We start from the raw sequence: 20961 nt of genomic DNA on the forward strand, positions 1-20961 counted from the left end.
AGTAATAGAAAAATAGACTGTATAGACTATATATAGTAGATAGCACACCCGTATAACACGGTAATAGGCAGGTAACTATAGAAACTCGACCAGGTATTATATAAATTAAAGAATATAGAAAAACTATTAGTATAGATATAACTAATATAGTAAAATATAATATAATCTTAGGTATACTATAGCTAAAGCAGTATAACCCCTAAGTCGATTAGAAGTCTAGTATAGTAAGGATCTAATTAGAAAGCAGACTAAAAAGTACCCTGCGCTAGGATAAGCCTAAGCAAAAATAAGATATTAATATATATACCTTAAAAGGTAAAAAAGCCTAAAAAGAAAATAAGGCAGTAAGCTAATAGTAGCCTAGACCCCTAAGCAGCCGGCAGCTAGCTAAGGCAGTAAAAGCACTAAACGTGCTAGAAGAATATAATAAATTTAAAGGAATTTTTATAGAGAAGGTTTAGAATATACTACTAAAGCACTAACCTTAGGATTACTATATTCCCTTAGTACTAGGCGAATAACCGCAGTTTAAACTAATCTATTTACTAGCCTAGAGCGAGCTAGAAGTGCTGGAAAAATACCTGGAAAAGAACCTAAAGCAAGGATTTATTAGACTATTAAAATTACCCGCAGGTTACCCTATAATATTTATCCTAAAACTAAACAGTAAGCTATACCTTTATATAGACTATAGGTAACTAAACAAGATTATAATTAAAAACCGCTATTTATTACTTTTAATTTCCAAACTTAAAAACTAACTATATAAAGCTAAGTACTTTATAAAAATAGACCTATATAAAGAGTACTATTTAATTAGGATAAAAGAAAAAGAAGAGTAGAAGACAGCTTTTAGAATTTAATACGGACACTTTAAGTATATAGTAATACCGTTCGGGCTTACTAATGCGCTAGCAATATTCTAAGTAGTAGTTAACTTAGTACTAAAAGGCTACTTAAATCGGTTTACAGTAGTATACCTTAATAATATCCTTATATACTTAAAAACGCTAAGTAAACACAGGATATATATGTAAAAGGTGCTTAAAAAACTTAAAAAATACAACCTTATAGTAAACCCGGATAAGTATAAGTTCTATAGGCAGAGAGTTAGATTCCTAGGATACGTTATTAGTCTAGGATAGATTAAGATAGAAAAAGGCAAGGTGTTTTCTATCTAAAAATAGCTAGAGCCCGCGAATTTAAAGGAACTATAGTTGTTTCTAGGGTTAGCTAATTACTATAGGCAGTTTATTAAAGGCTACTCGAAAATTATAAAGCTACTTATAAGGCTTACTAAAAAGGATATTAAGTATAGATAGACCTTAAAAGCGCAGAGCGTATTTAATAAACTAAAAGCACGGTTTACTTTAAAACTAGTATTAGCAATTTTTAATCTATAGAAACTAGTTACTATTAAAAGCAATATATTAGATAAAGCATTAGGAGCAATACTTAACTAACTAGATAAATAAGGGAAACTACACCTTATAGCGTTCTACTTATAGAAGCTAAGCCTAGCTAAGCTAAACTATAATATCTATAATAAGGAACTGCTAGCTATAGTAGAAGTATTTAGTTAGTAAAAAGTTTACCTTAAAAAAGCGGTATATATAATACAGGTATACACGGACTATAAGAATTTAATATACTTTACTATAACTAAGGAGTTAAATAGAAAATAGGTAAAATAGTTAGAGAAACTAGGAACCTTTAATTTTAGGATTATATACTAAAAGGGATCTAAAAACGCTTATATAGACGTATTTAGCCGAAGGCCGGACTATATAAAAGGAGCCGGAAAAACCAGGCAGTTTATACTTAGGAAGAAAAGTCTAGAAACCTTTAAATTTAACTATATATAAGCAGCAGCTGCTTATAGGTTTAAGGATAACAAGTAGTATAAATAAATTAAGGCAGCTTAGAAACTAGATTAAAAGAGCCGGGATTTAGCAGGTTATAACTAGCAAAGTTTGCGCCCAGAACCTATAAACTAAGAATATAGAGAAATCTAGGACAGTATTATTACCTTATAGAATAGGATATTTATACCTAAAACCTTATAAAAAGAGCTTATTAAGAAATTCTATAGTACACTAATACACGGGCACTAGGGAGTAGAAAAAACACGGGAAAGAATTGCAAGGATATTCTACTTTCCTGGACTCCGGAAACTAACAGAGAAAATTATATATAAATGCGAGTGCGCAAAGAATAAGTTAGTATAACACGCACCGTACGGACTAATAAAGAGTCCCTCTATACCGGAAAAAGTATAGGAATTTATTATATAGGACTTTATAGTTAAGCTACTATAGTTTATTAAACCTATAATAGGTATAAAGTATAATATAATATTAGTAGTTACAAACTAACTAACTAAATATATATACTTTATCCCCTACTAAAAAGTATTAATAGTAGAAAATCTAGCCTACGCTTTTTTAAAGTACGTTGTTAGCAACTATAGGCTATTCCAGGAAATAATTTCAGACTAAAATAAGCTCTTTATATCGAAATTCTAGCAGACCCTTACCGCATAACTAGGAACAAAGTATAAGCTTTCTACGGCATTTTACCCTTAAACGGACAGGTAAACAGAAAGGCTTAATTAGACTTTAGAATAGTACCTATAATACTATATTAACTATAGGCAGGATAATTAGGTGTTACTGCTACTAATAGCCTAGTTCGCCTATAATAGTATATCTATAGAAATAATAAAGGTATCGCCCTTTTTTATAAACTATAGTTTTAATCTAAAGGCGTATTAAAAACCCTAACTTAGCAGTATAAGGGCCTAGAAGGCACTGCTATTAGTTAAAAATATTAAAAAGCTATAAGAATAGCTTTTAATAGATATCTAATTCCTAATACTAAGGTTAGTAAAATATTATAATTAACACCGGAGTATTACACCAACCTTTAAAAGGGGGGATAAAGTCTACCTACTCCGCAAAAATATTAAAATAAAACAACTAAGTATAAAGTTAGACTATATTAAAATTAGACTATTTAAAATATAGGATATTATTAGCCTAGTAAACTATAAGCTTAGGCTACCTAATAGGATAAAAATATACCCGGTCTTCTATATATTGCTACTAGAACCCGCACTACCTAACGCTAAGCTAGAAAATAATATTAAGGTCGACAATAATAATAAATATAAGGTTAAGCAAATCCTAGATTCCTAATAGCACGGTTAGTAAAAAAAGTACCTAATTAAGTAGAAAGGATATAGCACCTTTAAGAATATATAGGAACTAGTTAAAAGTTTAGCAAACTATTAGGAACTCCTGTAGCAGTTTTATCGCTAGAATTCGGAGCAGCCTAGAAAAACAGCAATAGTGCACTATCTAACTAGAAAGGATTAAAGGAACCTAAGAATAGATTGCAACTATTATATAATTAGAATACACGGCTTTAAAGAAGATAACTAGAAGTGCCCAGTATATCTAAAAAAAAAAGAAGAATACCCGACAGTTTCTAAGGCAGAAGGTAAGCCTTCCTGCTCGACACGCTTTTGTTTTTTCTGCTTAGCCTCTTTCTAATTATCTTCCTTAAGCTCTTCCAGAGTTTTAAAACTATAATATATTATCTCCTTACTATGCTTATACAGCAACCCTTTTTAAGAATCTAAACGCTTAAGCTTTATTATAGCAGCTCTCTAGGTATCTAGAAGAGAAGAAAAGGTCGCGCAAGTTTCTAACTTCTTATAATAGAGTTTATCCTTATTACAGGACAACTTTCGCCCTAAACAACTTAGCAAAAAAAAGGGAAAAAGCAATAGTAAAGGTAACTAGCTTATAGGCAGCTGCTAAGATGCCAGTAATATTATAGTTTAATTGTTGCGCCTAAACGCAGGCTGTATAATAATCTAAGTTAGGTATAGAAACTATATATAATAAACCCCGAGACTTGCACTGGGAATAAGGTATAACTTTTAAACCAGACGCGTTAATATAATTAGTAAGTATAAGACAGCTTTTTTACTTCTTAGCTTTTAAGGCGTTGGATATTATAAAAAAAAAAATAGAGCGGCATAATAACGGCCTAATAGATAGGGCATCGCCAGCTACTTATTTAAGACCCTACCACGGAAATACTTTCGGGCTAAAAGCTTTAGAAGGGGGAGCGAGTATTACAACCTGTAATATAAACAACCCGAGCGTAGAGGCACTTACGGAAATAAGTAAGTAGATAAAACTAATTATATAGAACTAGGTTACAGGACTAAAAGGGTTACGTGTAGGACGTATAGAGATCCTGGATTCCCCTACGGACTATTAGTAGATAGGAATAATCTAAGAATAGGATATTATAAGGACAGGGTTATATAATAGCTTGTTAAGCTCGCAGAAAGAAGTAAGTATAGAGCCGAGCGAGCGCTTATCGGGCTCGAAGCGCTTAAGGGCTACGAGCTCTAAGAGCAGAATAAGTAAACGGATTTTATAGAACGGACTTCTTATATATAAAAACGCTCCTTTATATAAATAGGAACTTTATATTTAACTTAAGACTTTAATACTACCTATTAGAAGTAATAACCCCGTTTTATACCTAAGATTAATCTTGCCTTACCTTTTAAAGACTATTGCACCCTAATAACAACTTAACCTATACTCTACTTTAGTGTATAACACTTAAAAGGTATAGAAAAGACGACCTGTTATACTAATAAGGCAGGCAGTTACTCTACTACCTATAGTAGTAGTAAAGAATCTCTAAAAGAAAGCAGTAGCAGTATTTTTAGAGTATAAAGATATTTTTTTTATTAATAAGCAGTTAGCAGTATAAAAGGTATTTAAAGATAATAAGCAGGTAAAAAGCTTTTTCTTAACCTCTAGAAAGCTCTATAATATATAGGTTAGCAAAATTATAGCCTATATAGTGCAGTTAAATATTTAGAGTAGTATTAAAGCTGTAGATAATATTAAAAAAAAGCCTGTAGAGCAGGAAAAACTAGATTAGCTAGAAAAGAATAAGGAAATTAGGTTAGCTATAAAAGGATAAGGGAATTAGCTTAGCTATAAAAGGATAAGAAAATTAGCTTAGCTGCGCAAAGCTGTATAAAATAGATAGATTATATAATATTCTCTATTTTATAGTCTATACTAGACTACCTAGACTACCTAAACTAGCTATACTATACTAAACTGCCTAGACTATAAAATAGAGATATCCTATAATCTATCTATTTTATATAGCCTTGTATAGCCGAGCTAATTTCCTTATCCTTCTGCAGCTAAACTAATTTTCTTATCCTTCTACAGCCGCTATTATATAATCCTTATCTATAATAAACTACTACTATATTCTAATAATTCTAGTAATATAGAAGAAGCTTCTAGTGCTGCTAAGGCTGCTGCCTAGTAATTCACGCGTTTTAACGCGTTAAAAGTTGGCTAATTTCTACTAAATAGTGCAGAATTATATTATATATTATAAATTTAGATCTAAAACAGGGGCGTTTTTCGCTGCATAGCGCTAAATTCGCTACTACCTAGGCTGCTGCCTAGCTAACGTGTTAGTTTTATATTTCCGGATAAGAAAAACGGCTAGGCTATATAAGACTATATAAAATAGATAGATTATAGAATATCTCTATTTTATATATAACCTTAATTCTCTAGTAATAACTTACTTACTACTTTTTTCCTATTTAACTAGCAGTTCCGTATATACTAATTCTATATAATTCTTGCAAACTAATCTTTCCTATTATTTATACTAAACTTGCTCTCTACTTTAGCTTTAAGGGTATTCTAAGGATCTAGATATACTAGCTTTTCTGCAGGTATATTTAAATTACTCGGGCGGTTTAAATTAATAAAGTTATAAACAGCTATATAGCAGTAGACTACTTAAACCTATATATTTAGCAGGAAGTTCGCCCTTAGTGCGTTAAAGTACTGGAATCTTAATTTAAAAATACTAAATATCCTCTTAATAGTATTGCGCAGAGAGGTGTATTATAAGTTAAATAATTCCTTTTTATTTACTAGCTTTAACCTTGCTCTTTTATTTTCTTTTAGGTAATAGCAGACTCTACAGAACAGCGCCAGCATAATAATAGTATTGCTATACCCAGCGTCTGCTATATAGTAACAGCCGCGAGGCACCTTAAATAGATAGTTAGCGTTCCTTACTACAGCAAACACTTGCTAATTATAAGCAGTACCCTTCTATCCTGCTAAGGCGTATACAAAATTACACTTAAAATTAACAGCTGCGAATACATTCTGCGTTAGTTGTTGCGCCTTGCCCCTCCACGCCGCCTAATAATTCTCACCACCACGAATAGACACGGGCAGATGCGTGCCGTCAATCGCGCCGAGGCAGTTATAGAAAGCTAGGTCTCGTTTTAGGTTATCCAGGATAGCATCGGGCGTCTTATTTCGGGGTAGAACTATAAGCTCAGTATAGAGCTCAAGCAGGGCCGGAATAACCTTATAAACCACACTTCCTAACACGTTAGATTTTGCTAACAAACTGGCAGGGCAGCTCGACAGCTTACGAATGTATGGTCGACGAGCTATACTGCATATACTTGCCAACCTGGCGATAGGAATTATTCGCCGCAAATACTAATAAAAAGATGAGCAACTTCTCTTCTACAGAGAGTAGCGTTGTGTCCTTTACAAGCCCTGTTCCTTGTAGGAATTCAGACAGCTTAATAAACACGTCGGGTCTTATCCTCACCATGTTTTGCATCCTAATTTCGTGGCCATGTATAAGCGAGGCCGTCCACATTGCGCCTCGAAACATATCCGTGTTCTGTACCCTAACGCCCACAGGTTCCTTATGCGCCGCCGTTAGGAGTAGGAGAAGGGCAACATTATAAAGCAGCAAGAGGTGGACTAGCAGTGCGGGTGGCGGCGGTGCCATTATCACGAATCTGCAGACGTTGGTGTTGAGAAATGAGGCTTTACGGGTGCACGTGACGAACTCGAACTCGCTCGAGTTCTGAACTCGAACTCGAACTGCAACTCAAAGCTGCAGTTCTAAACTCGAGCTCAACTCGAGCCTTGGCGGCCACATAGGGTTTACCGCGCACGCTTGCAGGGTTTTTTGAAGCCGTCGACGCCGTCTCTACTAGCGGGCGAAAACTCTTACAAAACTAGAGGAAATCGCCGAACACTACCGCGAGTTCGAGTTCAAACTGCAGAAGTTCAGAACTCGAGGCTAAAATCGCGTTCCTTGGCGCTCGAGTTCTGAACTCGAGGGTGCGACCGAACAGCTCCTAAGTTAAAGACCTATTAAACTAACAAAGCAACTCGCTTAACCCTTAGGAACTCTCTTCTTAGTAGCGTTTAATCCTGCCTCTACTAACCCTTCTCCTAATATTAACTATTGTTTGCTATAGCTTATAGCCTTTATTATTACGCTGCAACCCCCTAGTGTGGTAAGGTAGAACGGTACCTGTGAAGATATAGGCACGTGACCACACTATTGCTATAGATATTACCCTATAGAAATTAAAAACACTAAGTAATGCGCGTAAGCTAGGGTTTTAATTAATCCTAATTTGTGATTAGATATAGAAGTATTAGAATTCTTCTCCTATATTAATTATCCAGTCACTTAATCAGCTTTAAAGGGGCGCTAAGGTAATAGGCTATAAGCTAGTGTTGCTGCGTAATCGCGTCTCTAGACTTAGGAAGGCAAATAAGGCCGCTACAAGGCGTAAACAACGTAAAAGGAAACAGATCCAGAAGCAAGGCACCTTAACAAAGGCAGAAGGAGAGGATATTATTGCTCAAAGGGACGTTGAGCAGCAGCTAGAGAGTGAAACGCGTCAAGGCAACGCGCAATCAGGTGTCAGCCGGCAGGCCTCAGCGCGCTGTAAGCTTTGTAGACAGCCTGGGCATAACTCACGAACGTGTGAGAAACGTACTCTAGATACTATCTAGTCCTGCAGAGCTACTATACTACTAGTATTTCTATGCGTTGTTGAGTTATAAGTTGTCGCGTTGCAAAAAAGTTGAAGAGTGCGCGACTCGCTTGCCTGCGCGACTCGCTTGCCACCTACGTTAACCTAGAAACAAATGCAGAATATCCGTCGTCTGCTTCGGCTCCGTGTTTCGCGTACTTCCCAGATCGATGCCGTGTTGTAGCAGCTTGTTAATTATCTCTATGGGAGTATTCAGACGCTCTCGCGTTACTGCCCAACCCATCAAGGGCCAGCTGCCATCTTCATTGATGCCACTAATGTTGTGACGTAGGAGATATTCAACAAGGTGGATACGGCCGCACCAGATGGCCCATGCCAAAGTTGACCAGTCGAAGAGTCCCCCTTCGTAAACAGATTTGTGTTCTCCGTCTGTCTTCTCTATCTCCGCGGCGTTCTCAGGCTTCCATGAGAGAGCACGCTTGTGGAGCTCATCTTGAAGCCGCGCATTGAGTAACGAATGAGTATGAGTTCCGGCGAGCTGCTTCAGATCTCTATCTGTGCAGTACTCGGCGATCTCTAAATGGAGCTCCATAGGAAGCGAAAGGAGTGACATTTCCGCAGCCGAGATCGGAGGTGGAGATCGAAAGATGGCAAAAAGTGAGCGGAAAGCCTGCAGAGAGGTGGTGATGACGAGGATTGCTTGAGAAACTGAGAGAAATAGAGAGGTGGGAGTGGTGTTTGTTGTTGAGGGTAGGGAGTAGAAAGCCCCGTGCCAAAGCTGGAACGTTATAAGTCGGAGTTTCGAGGCGATGGTGAATCACTCACTGGCTGCGATGTTCTCGCAGCTACTAGTAGCTAGTAACAGACCATGATGCGTGGGTTAGGAAGACAGTGAATAGGGCGGATGGCACCTGTGCATTCTGGTTGGCGAATCAAGGGGACCTCTGATTGTGCTAGCTTTCATGGAAGGGACAGCCAAGAAACGCGAGATCCGAGCACTTGATTGCGCGCGAGGAATCTTAGATTGGCGTTTGGCTGATGATGTGTGACTTTTGCGAAAGGAGGACCCCGGATCGGAACCGATGCTGCTGGAATAGGACAATCGTGCTATGTATAGAGTGGTGCCTTACGCGGTTCGTCAAACCTAACGGTACACGAACCCGACTCAGTGTTTCTAGCCCTCCTTACCTACCATTCGTCTGGGACTTGTTTTTAGAAGAGCATGCACATGCGCCTGTTCTTCAAATCCCCCCTTGATTTCGCTGAAGTCTAGCGATCACGTGATATGTCCGAGGGTGCTTCAACACCTTGTCACCGTTGGCAGCTGTGCGGAAGTGTTGAGCACAATACCAGCACTCCATCTAGAGCGATGAAAAGGGGAGTTGAAACTGAAATCATACAAGCCTAACCGTTCCTAACTCGTGAATAGGCCAGGGAGGCTCAGTCCAGTCACGTAGGATGCTTTTAGTCCCAGCTATGCTCCCGTTATGATCGACGCGTGCGAACCCAATTCTGTGGTAAGAAGTAAGTTCTCCTGAATTTGCCGAGTGGTGCTGAAGCAGGAGCCCGTGGAAATTTAGGTTGATTCTCCGTACGTCGTCCCGTACTTCTGCAATGGGAAGGAAATATGTTATGTCCATCTGGGATGGCAAATCGCTCCAATCGTCCAACCCAAAGGACCACGGGTCATAATCGTCATCGTCGACCCGCACATTCTCCAGGACCCCATCAAATTCAGGAAGCTTAAACAGCTTTCCTGCGAGATCGATGTGACCATATGATATTTGGCCCAATTCATCATCAGCCAAGGGCAATATGTGCGTCGTCAAAACATCTACTAGATGTTTAGTAACTGTGAAGAGCCATGGGCCGGTGGTTACTTCGCCATCGATCGAAGCCCATGACCATGACGGCGCTACAATGCACATTGCAGAGTCAGATGTAATCTTAGAGAGGTTACACCGAGATCTTAGAGTATTTACCTCGGTATATTTTAGCACGGGTTGTATCTTTCTTATCCTCACCGAGATCATGTTTGCCAACTGACCATAGAAGCCCGCGGAGAAGCTCTTTGCTCCAAAGTCCAGCGATATACCTGTCTTGGAACAGAGACTGAAACAATCTAGCGATGCCGGATATAGCAATGAGTTTGTCCTCTGGTCTGGTCAAGAAGCCTTTGGTGTAAGTCAAAACAGTGTGATCCCAAAGATTTAAAGGGTCTTTCCATCGCGAAAAAGGTAGCTTCGACCAAACTTTATTTGTCCTACGGTCGCGGGGCCCGTTCAAGCCATGTGGGTATGCCTCGCAGGCTACAAGCTCACGACATTCCCAGAACATTGGGGTCGCAAAGTGAATCGTGCGTGGACTTAATAGCCGCTCTTGAACCACCCAACCTCGCTTGCTCAATGGACTCGTCTTACGCATATCCTTCCACCAGTCAAGTAAGCAATAATAGTCTTTTGGTTGGTCCTCTGGCGTGAAACAGACTTTGAAGGGTGTGAACTCGAGGGTATCTCTGGTCTTGAAGAGGCCCTGGTGGGGTTCGCTGGCTTCGGACGCAGCTATTACACACAGACTGTTCTTGTACACTTCGTGCATCATGGATGACTCGATTCGCCAGTCTTCCGGACTGTCTTGAAGGATGCACAGGGAGTCAATCCAGAGGTATCGTACACCGAGTCGTCGTGCGACTGTAATAGCGTCTAGGAACGTCCTTGAAAGATCTAGAGGAGATATCCTCTTCTGAAGATCTTGAATATTTAAGGTTGTCAGTTTGGTGAATTGTGACTTTCCCCAAACGTGGCTGAGCGCAAGGTAATTCAATGGTCGTGGTGTCTGCTCTGAGGATATTATGAGACGGACATGGTGGTGAGACAAGTAGGGCTAATTTCAATCAAGCGAGTAGGAAGCCAGTTTCTATTGGTATCCTCCCGGTATCTCGTATGCTGACTCAAGCAAGTCACTAGAGAACTCGTAATTGCATTCCAGACGTCCGCTGACGATGAATCGGCCGCCGGAGGATTGACGATAAGCTGCAGCTCGGCGTCTATTCAATATGTGAGTACAATCTCATCTAGGAGTCAAAAAAGGGGAAATTTGTTAGACTTTATTACAGTAGCACTCACCTTCACGAGACAAAAGGTTTACCGTTTTGCAGGCAGCGACACCAGAATCATACCCTTCGAGTACCAATTCAATGAGCCTGGGTTTGAGGGTGAAGCTGTCAATTTCCATGCCGACACTCACTTTTGAGATCGGATCCCGGAGTACTGCCTCATTTCTCTCGATCAGGACCTTCATCAGGCGACATAACCGACAGTGTTGTGAGTCTTGGACGTATCGAGCCTTCCACCTTCCGAAGTGTACGTAGTAATCCTTATTGTCAAGTTCCCATTTCGGCCCTTTCCCAGATTTCGAATTTGGTTGGTGAGGCAGATCGTCTCTTGCGTTATACTCCAAGATATCCTGGCTCAGCTCACTCAACCTGTTGCGAAGGGACTCCAGATCGTAGACGTCATCCATTTCGAGATCGTCTGCCTCTTTTCCTCGAGGCTCATGGGCTTTTGATATTCGTGAGATAAATCATGTGCCGTTGTTGCTCTCATTTCGTTGAAGATTGTGAGCCCTGTCCAATCAAAGATGGCTCGACAACGGTGGCACAAGGCGGCATTCATCGTATCGACTTCAAACTTTTCAAAGACAAACCGAATAGTATCGGGAGACGTTGCAGGGCAAAGACGGATGTGAAACCTTTTATCGTTGATTTGAGAAAGAAGAGAAGACGCCGCTCGATACGTTCTAACAAGGTTGTGGTTTGTGAGAGGTAGGCAGACATGGGATTGCATCTCAGCCGCACGAGAGAAGGCCTCGTCTATCTTATCTTTCCATAAAACCAGTCACTACGCTTGTACTATACATCTATATATTCCTAATTCGGTATATTCGACACGACTGTAGGAATAAGCATCCATCTGAGACGATTGTAGAAATCAGCGTCCCGAGCGGGAACGCTCGCCTGAGCACGTGACGTGGTCCACATTCGCCACATAAAGCTGCACAGCCACAGAACTAGGCCCGGAATGCGCGTCGACCGCTGGCGTCATTCCATCGACCATGGCACATGGCGTATTCTAGTCCTCCGGAGCGCCGGTTTACGCGGCTTTCAGCTGTCAGATTTAACCCTACCACCCCACCATCTCTGCTTCCTCTTCCCTGTTCGTTCGAGATACCTCGAATCAACCTCCTACAGCACCCAACTTCGATCCAGACATATCTGTTCGTGCACAAGCACTTGTGGAAGCAATGGCAGACTTCGCGCCCCCATCGGTATCTACCTCGTGTCTACACCTATGCGCAACCCTCTCTAACCTCCGTAGGGTCCGCCACCCCCCAAAGTCCCCGAGGGCTATAAAGCCGTCTGGAATAGTACGACTCCTCATCTATTCTGCCTCTTCCCGCAACACTACATCGCGGTCTACTAACCCCCAACAGACGAATACAAAGAATGGTTCTTCGTGAACATCTACACCAAACAATCCCAATGGGACAAGCCCACCGAGCCCGTCTATCCCTCTGATCACGACGGCGGCGCTCCCCCCGGCCCGCCCCCCGGCTACGCACACGGCGGCGCGCAACCCCTCACCAGCGAGAAAACCGGCCTGAGCTCCAACAACCCCTACGTCGCTGCTAGCGGCGGTGGTGCATCTTCGCACGATATCAGCGAAGACGAGAGACTCGCGCGACAGTTGCAGGAAGAAGAGAACGCGCGCGCGCGTGGCAGTGCTGCGAGTCCTGGTAGTCGCGGCGCGGCGGATGAGTTCTATCAGCAGCCAGGTCAGCAAGCGGGGTATGGACAGCAGGCCTACGGACAGCAAGCGTATGGGCAGCAGTCGCAGCAGTATGATCAGGGATACGGCCAGCAGCAGGGATATGTGCCTGATACGTCAACGAAGTCTAAAGGCGGCTTTCTTGGGAAGTTGCTCGGGAAGAGCCATTCGAAGCTGCCGCAGCAGTATGGACAGCAGGGTGGGTATGGGGGTTATCCGCAGCAAGGTTACCCGCAGCAGGGTTACCAGCAAGGATACCCGCAGCAAGGTTATCAGCAGCCTGGAAGAAAGCCAGGTGGGCTGGGCATGGGAGGGGGTTTGGCATTGGGCGCGGGTGGCGGATTACTAGGTGGTATGCTACTTGGAGAGGCTATGGGAGATGCGGGCGATGGTGGAGATGGTGGAGGAGACTATGGAGGTGATGATGGAGGGGATTATGGAGGAGGGGACGGTGGAGGTGGGGACTAGGCTTGCATGAGAGCTGAATAGCTATGGCTCCCGGGTTTCTCTCTACATATAGGTCTTCCATTCGAGTTACTCGAGGTCTTCAGTGTATTACATCTCAATCAACATACATACATGCTATGACGTCGCTATGCCAAGGAGAGAATTTACGTGGCGTCGATCGATCTGCGGCTAGATATCGATAGTGAAGCTTGACACTTTTAACGCCACCTCTGCTCCTCAGGTCTTCTGTAAATGCTCCTCGTCCCATCAATGCTCAAAATGGCGTCTCAAACCGAGAGGAAGAACATCGTAATAATAGGTTGCCCTCACACCTCACGTTCGCCCTCCATTGCTGACCAAATGTCTAGGCGGCGGTATCATTGGATCAACCACAGCCTACTTCCTCTCCCATCACCCAAAATTCAATCCCGCTACCCACACCATCACCCTTCTCGAAGCCACGAAGATAGCTGGAGGGGCTTCCGGGAAAGCAGGAGGCCTTCTGGCGCTATGGGCATATCCAAGCTGCATCGTTCCGCTCAGCTACCGGCTACATGAAGAGGTGGGTCGCCAACACATTCGCCACGGGGCATTGCCTGACGAAACATAGCTCGCAGACAAGCACGGAGGGGCTGAAAGATGGGGATACCGCGCTGTTTACTGCGGACAGCTAGACGCCAAAGCCCGCCCAAATACCAACTCCAGTGCCAAGACTAAAGACAAGGAGTCTGTCTCCTTGAAAAAGCGGTCCCAAAAGGCTTTCGACCTTCTGAAGTCTGCCGGCATCCCTAAAGACCTAGATTGGGTAGACCCCGAAAGCGTTCGCGCGTATGATTCCATGGGCGACCCCTCTACCACTGCTCAAGTGCACCCATATCAGTTTACGACTTCTATGGCCGAGCTCGCTGGAGAGAAAGGCGTTGAGATCATTTACGGGTCTGCAAAAAAGATTGACCTTACAGCTGACGATTCTGCTGTTACTTCTGTAACCTATGCGGCTAAAGAGGATGGATCCACCCGCACGTTGCCCGCAGATACTGTCATTCTCACCGCTGGCCCATGGTCAAGCACGGTCTGGCCCGAGACACCGATTGAGAGTGTGAGGGCGCATAGTGTTACAATTCGTCCCTCCCGCCCTGTCTCGGCTTATGCGTTGTTTACGAGTATAACACTAGATAAGCAGCGGACCGTCTCCCCTGAAATCTACGCCCGGCCGAACAACGAGGTATATGCCTGCGGGCCGGGCGACATGACAGTCCCACTCCCGCCCTCTACTGATGTTGTGGAGATTGATGACGCGCGATGTAAAGACGTGGTTGACCAAGTCAGCGCGATCAGCGATGAGCTCAGAGATGGTGAGGTTACTGCGAGGCAGGCATGTTATCTACCGCATGTGACGAGTGGGGATGGGCCATTAATCGGGGAAACGAGCGTCAAAGGTTTGTTGATCGGCACGGGGCATACTTGTTGGGGAATTCAGAATGCGCCGGGGACGGGATGTGCGCTGGCTGAGTTGGTGTGGGAGGGGGAGGTAAGGAGTGCGAATTTGAAGAGTCTGGACCCTAAGCTCCACATGTAAGGCATTGGAGCAGGGTAATAGGCAAAATGACTCCTTGTAAAATTCGTGAGACTCCTACATGTGGTAAGTGAGGTACATCTGAAGCATGAACGTAAGTCAAGCGTAGTCGAGGAGGGTGTTGAATGGGCACATCATGTGATGTTCAAACTGGAGGAAAGTAGGCTCGATTTCTACTCGTCTTTCCCTAGCCCAAGAGTTTGTGAAACGATCATCCCGAGGAGTCTACACATGATTAATTGGTAAATCTCGTGGGTTGCTGCTCGTACGTCTTGGCCGATCGGCGATTTCATAGTGTTATAGTACCTGGGCGAAAGGCTGCGCGCTCTTGCTTGCCACTATCCGAGGTACTGCGGCGCATCAAGAAGAGTTCAGAAAAGATGTACAATCCCAAGCAGCGCAAACCGGAACGAATCTGCATGCTTTGGATTGACCTATCTTGCCATCGTCTGGGGTAGATCCGCATGTTAAGAGGAAGCAGGAAGAGGTTTTAAGAAAGAGTACAGACTTGCGTCATAGAATAGCGCTGCATTCACTCTCGAGTCCCAGCCCCACATTTCGAAGGCCCCAGCGCTAAGCCTCTTGGCAATGCCACCATCAACACAGCTCTCAACCTCACTCTCTTCCTTCCACGAGAACCTCACTTCAATCGCCACGATGGCGCTCCTAGCACTTCCTGCGGAGCTTCACCTGGAGATCGGAAACCGCTGCACAGACAAGGACCTCAAGAATCTCATCGAAACACACCCCTTGCTCCGTGCGCGCCTTCAAAACGAACTCCACAAGCGTGCGCTATCCTGGCAACCCACGGAGAATGCCGAAGACAAACCTAGATGGACTGATGAGGAACGCACAACTATATTTTCGGCAGTCCGTCTGAAACGTGTACACCATGTGGATTATCTTCTCCGTCATGGCATCAGCGGGATCAAGGATAATGGCGATTGGCGTCTTCTAGGGCATACACTTGAGTTTGGCTCTTCGGAAATTCTCACTAGGCTACTGCGATACCTGTCCGACTATGGTCCCATCTGCATGAAGCCCGAGTGGTCGACGAAAATTCTTGGAGTCTACTTGTCACTAGTGCCCCAGTATACCTTTCAGTCCTCCGAATCCCGCGAGCATCTACCATCGTGTGAGCGCCGATGGGCTTCGACTGAGGCCGAGCTCGAAGTCGTAAGTGTTCGCCATTGATCATACGTAATAGCAGAAGTCAAGCAGAAAAACTAAAGAAATCGTTTGAGGTGAAATGCCTGCTAGATCTTGGGGCTCATCCCATGGGCTTCTCGCTCTTCTCTGGTCTACAAGAAGCCGAAGACGTGTTTTACGATGATCCTTATGGCCTATCGGCATACCCACCAGACGTGGGAGGTGACTACGATCATCAACCATTCACTTTCAGAGCCAAAAATGCTCGCATGCTCAAACTTCTTGTCGATGCGGGAGCAGACATCCATTGGAAGACTCCAGCGCTCTCCTGGTTCGCGCCCATGTCAGTGATCTTCAAAGCCTGTTATGATGCCGAATCTTCCCCTGGAGTAGTTCGAGAACTCTTAAAACTCGGTGCCGATCCGAACTGCTGCCATTCTGGAAGGCACCCACCTCTGATCTACCTCCTCAACGGTTCGCAAGATCGACTTGTGAAAGCACACCATCTCCTTGACTACGGCGCAGACGTTACTACAAGGGACTACTCAGGCGATCGCTTCATTGACAAAGTTTCAATGTATGAGGAACAAGTATCCATCTTGAAGAAAGTCATTTCAGTCACACCAAACATCGACGAATGCAACAGACACGGCTACACAGCATTGCAAGTAGCAATCAAATATGGCCGGCTTCATTACGCCCGACTGCTCACCAAAGCCGGCGCAAACGTGTGGGCAGAATGCAAGGGCAACGGCCTGATGGGTCTAGCAGAATACCATCTGGGCTATGGCGGCGTTTATGGTATGAAGATCGACCATGGCACTCTCGACCTTCTAGGCGACAATCCTTGGGAGCATCGAGATGATCTCGACTATTCATATGACCTTCGCCGAGCTAATAGGATCCGGTTCTTCACTGACTATGCACTTGAGTCTCACGACTTAAATCTCATTCCCGCACAGGAGGCTCACTCTCATGCCTTGAGGCGCGAGCATGTTGAATCAAGATCCCTCGGCTCTCATCATCAACTGAGTATTTCTTTCAAGTTCCTTTGGAAAGCTCTTCTCAACATCAAGGACGCCCTGGATCGATTCCCAGATAGAGGAGGGTGGAAAGGTATGGTATTTCGGAAGCAGTTGAGAGACTGGTACGCGAAAGGTATCGAAGATCAAATTGGTGAGCAGGACTGGATGAACTGGTCACCCGAAGAATGGGATATCGACCGCCAGAACCAATGGTGGATGAAGGACACCTCAGAGTTCAGTATGCGTTACGACATCAGTTGGGCTGCAAATAACAGTGTTCATTGAGCGTCAAGGTACTGATAGCGCTCATATGGTTAGTTGCTTCACTCGAAGCTTCGAGGTTTACCCGTCTCAATGCTACTTTCTCAACTCTCTCATGAATTTGCTTGCATTAGTCAAATCCTCAAGCTTTCAATCAAATTTTCTTCTAAAGGTGTATCACGTCCTCCGATGGTTGAGCAAACACGTTTCCATGTATACCCCATTTTGATTGGACGAGCTAATGATGCCCCTTCTGGTGCTACAGTGGTAGCAAATTAATTCGCTGATACTAATCTAACGCCGCCTGAAGCGCTTTGACTCATCGTCAACAATCAGAAATTACCATTTTGACAAGTCTCGCCGAGCCATTTCCGGCAGCGGTAGATGCCTGTACGTACGTACATCATTTCCAACCTGCCTAATGAAACTCTTTGGCCTGAATGCCGTCGCGCCAGACACTCCTAATGTTGAGGGTAGCATTGATATCGTCCAACGGATTTCCTTCCATCAGAACAAGATCGGCCTTGAGTCCTTCCGCAATCTCTCCTCGATCCTTCCAACCGAAGAGCTTAGCGGTCAATGCTGTTCCAGCGTGGAGAGCCTCCTCGGGCGAGAAGCCGCACTCCTTAACAAGCAGATACAGCTCGTGATGGAACGTCGCACCCCATGCCGTGCCCAGCCCCGGTCCAGCCGAGTCAGAGCCCCTAAGAAAGCGTCAGCACCATCCCCCATACCTCGACCAGTCCTCATCCATCCACCACTTACACAATAATCGGCACTCCCTCAGCTTTCAACCTCCGCACCGTCCCATAAGCATTCTCCACCGTGGCCCCCTCCCTCGAAAACCCCATGCATCTGCACAGAGTCGCATGCCCCTTCTCCGTCAGCTTCCCCTTCACCCGCTCGTCATTCGCAAATCGCTCCGCCACCGCCGCACCCTCCTTCGTAAAGCTCCCCAACAGCGCCAGCGTCGGGCTGCACCACGCACCTGTATTCTTGTACGCGTCCACGATTGCCTGACTGACGGGCTCGTCGATGAAGGTGTGCGCTAACCCATTAACCCCTAGCGACAGGACCTCCAGCGTGTCGGCGCGCGCGAGGCAGTGCGCTACGGCGACGTGACCGGCTGCGTGGGTTGCGGCGATGACGGCTTTCTGGATGTCGAGGGACGGCTTGGGGAAAGCCTGTCCTAGAGCTGCGCCGGACTCGTGCATCAGCTTGATATAGTCCGCGCCACCGGCGGGCGACAGGTTACGAGCGACGTAGGCTTCGGCTTCAGCGACAGAGGCAAGTTTAGGCCAAGTTGCGATTTCGGCGGCCGTCTGCAGGATTGGAGGTCAGTTCTGCATCCGGAGTGGAATCATCAGCCTCACCTCCTCGCTCTTATCATGCGCCATCACCACAGGCATCGGCCACCCGCCATCAATCGTCGCCGCCACGCCGGCAGCCTTGAAATCGGCAGCCTCGTCCTTTTTGTCCGACGCGAGCTTCTTCAGCTTGTGCACGTTGACCGTCTCGTTGTGCATGTCCATGACGGTGGTGACGCCGAACGCGAGGGACTGTGTCAGTGCGAGCGCCTGGCCCTTGTCGGCGTGCATGTGGGCGTCGATCAAGCCGGGGACGACGGTGTGGCCGGGCTTGGAGAGGATGGGGATATCAGTGTCGGCTGGTGGTGCACCAGCGGATACGGTGGCGATGAGGCCGTTTTTGATGGTGATGTGGCCGGATTCGATGGTGGAGGTGCCGGTGAAGATGCGGACGTTGGAGAGGATGAAGTTGGGGGGTGCCATTGTGGGGAAATGGGTTGGATGTGGTTGATATTGAGGGATTCTAAACTCTTGTAGGTGAGTAGGTGCTTCTTGTAATTCTGTACTCGATAAATTTGTATTCTAGATGGACAATCGCTTGTCTTATATCTATGAATGATATGCTAAGAGTATACAAGGGTTCCGTATATATGTACCAGTTTTATACCGCTTTAAGCTTAGCACCCGACAGTGTCCGACAAGTCCGACAGCTGTCTCTTCTCGCCACATTCTACTTCGAGTATCTATCTCCGGTCGTTCATTACGTATGGGAACGCTAGGTCCACGCAAGTCACAGGTTCGCAGAATGTATCGGCTGAGAAAAATTAGGATGGGAGGCCATGAGTTCATGCCTTACTAGGTCATAGGTATCGATGAACTGAAGCGTCACATCTCTCTACTTTTCACGCATTGATTCGTATTGTGTCCCGCAGGTGATGAAGGGAGGAGCTTCACAACATTTTATGCGAATAGTATTAACTATAAAGCCTAGTAAGGTGCGATATGGTCAGGATGGAATCCTTCTGTACTACTTCGATTCAATACTTCTCTGTGGTTTCTTTTGCTATCATCAACAAAGTCAAGCACTGCTCAAAAGCGAACGTCCGCCTTCAACTTATCCCCTTCCACGATTTCGTCTTTCTTAGATTCCAATTCCTCCACATCCCAAGCCACACTGACGAATCGGCCGCCCAGCCAGGTACGCGGCTGGCTGGTGAGCCAGACGAAGAAGCCACCAGCGAGGTTCGGACTATCGGTGAGAACTACAATAAAGGATTTAGTACGTACAAACAATACGAGAGAGAGAACACCAGACACAACGGTTAAGAAACCCTGGACATTGCGACCATGTAGCTTGGAGGACGATTTGTGAGTCGCATACTTTCCTCTCTGCCAAGAGTTTCTCCGGCCAGGCATACCCAGATTTCGACAAAGTAACAAGAAGAGACTGAACTCACACGGCTGAATCTCCTTGACGTTCCTCGACAATTCCGTCAAAACACCGCCAGGATGCACGCTCGTCGCCAGGACACCCTTGGCTCCATACTCGGTCTGCACAAACTGTGTCAACCGTACAACCGCCAGCTTACTAGTCTCATATGCGCTCGCGCCTGCTATGCAAACTATAGCACCAATCGACGACACATTCAGGACGTGCACCAACGCCCCCGTTTTCTCATGCGTCTCCGTCAGCAAAGGGAGGAAGGCGTGCAACACCAGATACACGCCCTTGAGATTGACCTCCCATGTACGCCAGTAGTCTTCCGGGTCCCCATCTGCGATCGGCGCCCACTCGGGACTGTAGCCGGCGTTGTTGATCAGGACGTCCAGGCGGCCGATGTCGTTCTTGATGGTTGAGGCGGCTCTGGCGACGGCTTTTCCATCAGTGACGTCCAGCACGAGCTTGACGATGGTCGGTGGGGACGTAAGGTTCAAGGCCAGGATCTCGGCTTCTGTGACATCGAGCTCGGATGAGGTGCGAGCGGCGAGGATGAGAGTGGAGGGAGAAGCTTCGGCGTAGCGAAGGGCGATACTGCGGCCAATGCCACGGCCGGCGCCAGTGACGAGGATGCTACGGCCGGAGTGGGAAAGAGAGGGCTGTATGGTTGGATTGATTGCGGGATAGATGTCCTTGTGGATTGTTGGGGTGAAGGTCAAGGCAGCGTTGCGAGTCATTGTTGTTGATGTGGTTGCGATTGAAGATGGGTTATTCGGAGGTGATAGAGGTTGTGAGAAAGGCTTGAAGGGCTTCGGAGAATGACAGGATTATAGGGCTTGATATCAACCAGGAGCCACGTGTTTTAAATATTTGTAAGACTTTATTTTTTACTAGATATCAATAATGCTCAGAAGATGTGGGGTAGCATCCGATTTTCCTAATGGTAACAGGGTCTTCTATTCCGGCTGCACGATGATATGATCCCCTTTGGCAAATCAGATTAGCGTTGTTATTCGAAATTATATCTTATATCAG

The 20961-nt window shown here is 45.2% G+C and overlaps 6 protein-coding genes across 6 annotated transcripts; 3 read left to right on the forward strand and 3 right to left on the reverse strand.

Moving 5' to 3' along the window:
- Positions 1 to 9291: 9291 nt before the first annotated feature.
- Positions 9292 to 10759, reverse strand: BDZ99DRAFT_386436 (HET-domain-containing protein; the record flags this gene model as incomplete). Its single annotated transcript, XM_033715473.1, has 2 exons — positions 9292 to 9812; positions 9880 to 10759. Coding segments are annotated over 2 exons (1401 nt in total), but the record flags the coding sequence as incomplete, so codon positions are not given.
- Positions 10760 to 12016: 1257 nt separating this feature from the next.
- BDZ99DRAFT_570165 (uncharacterized protein) lies at positions 12017 to 13277 on the forward strand. The gene is made up of 3 exons (XM_033727959.1): positions 12017 to 12223; positions 12274 to 12322; positions 12389 to 13277. Exons 1-3 carry the CDS (start codon positions 12200 to 12202, stop codon positions 13189 to 13191), a joined length of 876 nt encoding a protein of 291 aa, XP_033577830.1. The 5' UTR covers positions 12017 to 12199; the 3' UTR covers positions 13192 to 13277.
- A 134-nt stretch (positions 13278 to 13411) lies between these two features.
- Positions 13412 to 15157, forward strand: BDZ99DRAFT_462170 (FAD dependent oxidoreductase). The gene is made up of 3 exons (XM_033719785.1): positions 13412 to 13489; positions 13539 to 13732; positions 13781 to 15157. The coding sequence occupies exons 1-3, from the start codon at positions 13450 to 13452 to the stop codon at positions 14747 to 14749; spliced, it is 1203 nt and encodes a 400-aa protein (XP_033577831.1). The 5' UTR covers positions 13412 to 13449; the 3' UTR covers positions 14750 to 15157.
- Positions 15158 to 15403: 246 nt separating this feature from the next.
- Positions 15404 to 17356, forward strand: BDZ99DRAFT_570167 (ankyrin; the record flags this gene model as incomplete). Its single annotated transcript, XM_033727960.1, has 2 exons — positions 15404 to 15922; positions 15991 to 17356. The coding sequence occupies 2 exons, from the start codon at positions 15404 to 15406 to the stop codon at positions 17203 to 17205; spliced, it is 1734 nt and encodes a 577-aa protein (XP_033577832.1). The 3' UTR covers positions 17206 to 17356.
- Positions 17357 to 17436: 80 nt separating this feature from the next.
- On the reverse strand, positions 17437 to 18971 carry BDZ99DRAFT_508303 (uncharacterized protein; the record flags this gene model as incomplete). The annotated part of the gene is made up of 3 exons (XM_033724315.1): positions 17437 to 17885; positions 17947 to 18503; positions 18555 to 18971. 3 exons carry the CDS (start codon positions 18969 to 18971, stop codon positions 17600 to 17602), a joined length of 1260 nt encoding a protein of 419 aa, XP_033577833.1. The 3' UTR covers positions 17437 to 17599.
- Positions 18972 to 19478: 507 nt separating this feature from the next.
- On the reverse strand, positions 19479 to 20835 carry BDZ99DRAFT_441476 (putative oxidoreductase ucpA). The gene is made up of 2 exons (XM_033717769.1): positions 19946 to 20835; positions 19479 to 19750 (listed from the first exon to the last, which is right to left on the reverse strand). The coding sequence occupies exons 1-2, from the start codon at positions 20661 to 20663 to the stop codon at positions 19578 to 19580; spliced, it is 891 nt and encodes a 296-aa protein (XP_033577834.1). The 5' UTR covers positions 20664 to 20835; the 3' UTR covers positions 19479 to 19577.
- Between the last annotated feature and the right edge of the window lie 126 nt (positions 20836 to 20961).

This window comes from Mytilinidion resinicola (assembly GCF_010093595.1).
Source record: "Mytilinidion resinicola strain CBS 304.34 unplaced genomic scaffold BDZ99scaffold_8, whole genome shotgun sequence".
Classification (NCBI taxonomy): domain Eukaryota; kingdom Fungi; phylum Ascomycota; class Dothideomycetes; order Mytilinidiales; family Mytilinidiaceae; genus Mytilinidion; species Mytilinidion resinicola.

Excerpts from the sequence above, each read along its gene's own strand:
- BDZ99DRAFT_570165 (XM_033727959.1), top strand. The coding sequence starts at position 12,200 with ATGGCAGACTTCGCGCCCCCATCG. Across the intron at positions 12,224-12,273 it reads CAGACTTCGCGCCCCCATCG|GGTCCGCCACCCCCCAAAGT; the intron begins GTATCTACCTCG and ends TAACCTCCGTAG. Across the intron at positions 12,323-12,388 it reads CTATAAAGCCGTCTGGAATA|ACGAATACAAAGAATGGTTC; the intron begins GTACGACTCCTC and ends AACCCCCAACAG.
- BDZ99DRAFT_462170 (XM_033719785.1), top strand. The coding sequence starts at position 13,450 with ATGGCGTCTCAAACCGAGAGGAAGAACATCGTAATAATAG. Across the intron at positions 13,490-13,538 it reads GAAGAACATCGTAATAATAG|GCGGCGGTATCATTGGATCA; the intron begins GTTGCCCTCACA and ends CCAAATGTCTAG. Across the intron at positions 13,733-13,780 it reads GCTACCGGCTACATGAAGAG|CTCGCAGACAAGCACGGAGG; the intron begins GTGGGTCGCCAA and ends GACGAAACATAG.
- BDZ99DRAFT_441476 (XM_033717769.1), bottom strand. The coding sequence starts at position 20,663 with ATGACTCGCAACGCTGCCTTGACCTTCACCCCAACAATCCACAAGGAC. Across the intron at positions 19,751-19,945 it reads CGTCAAGGAGATTCAGCCGT|TTCTCACCGATAGTCCGAAC; the intron begins GTGAGTTCAGTC and ends CCTTTATTGTAG.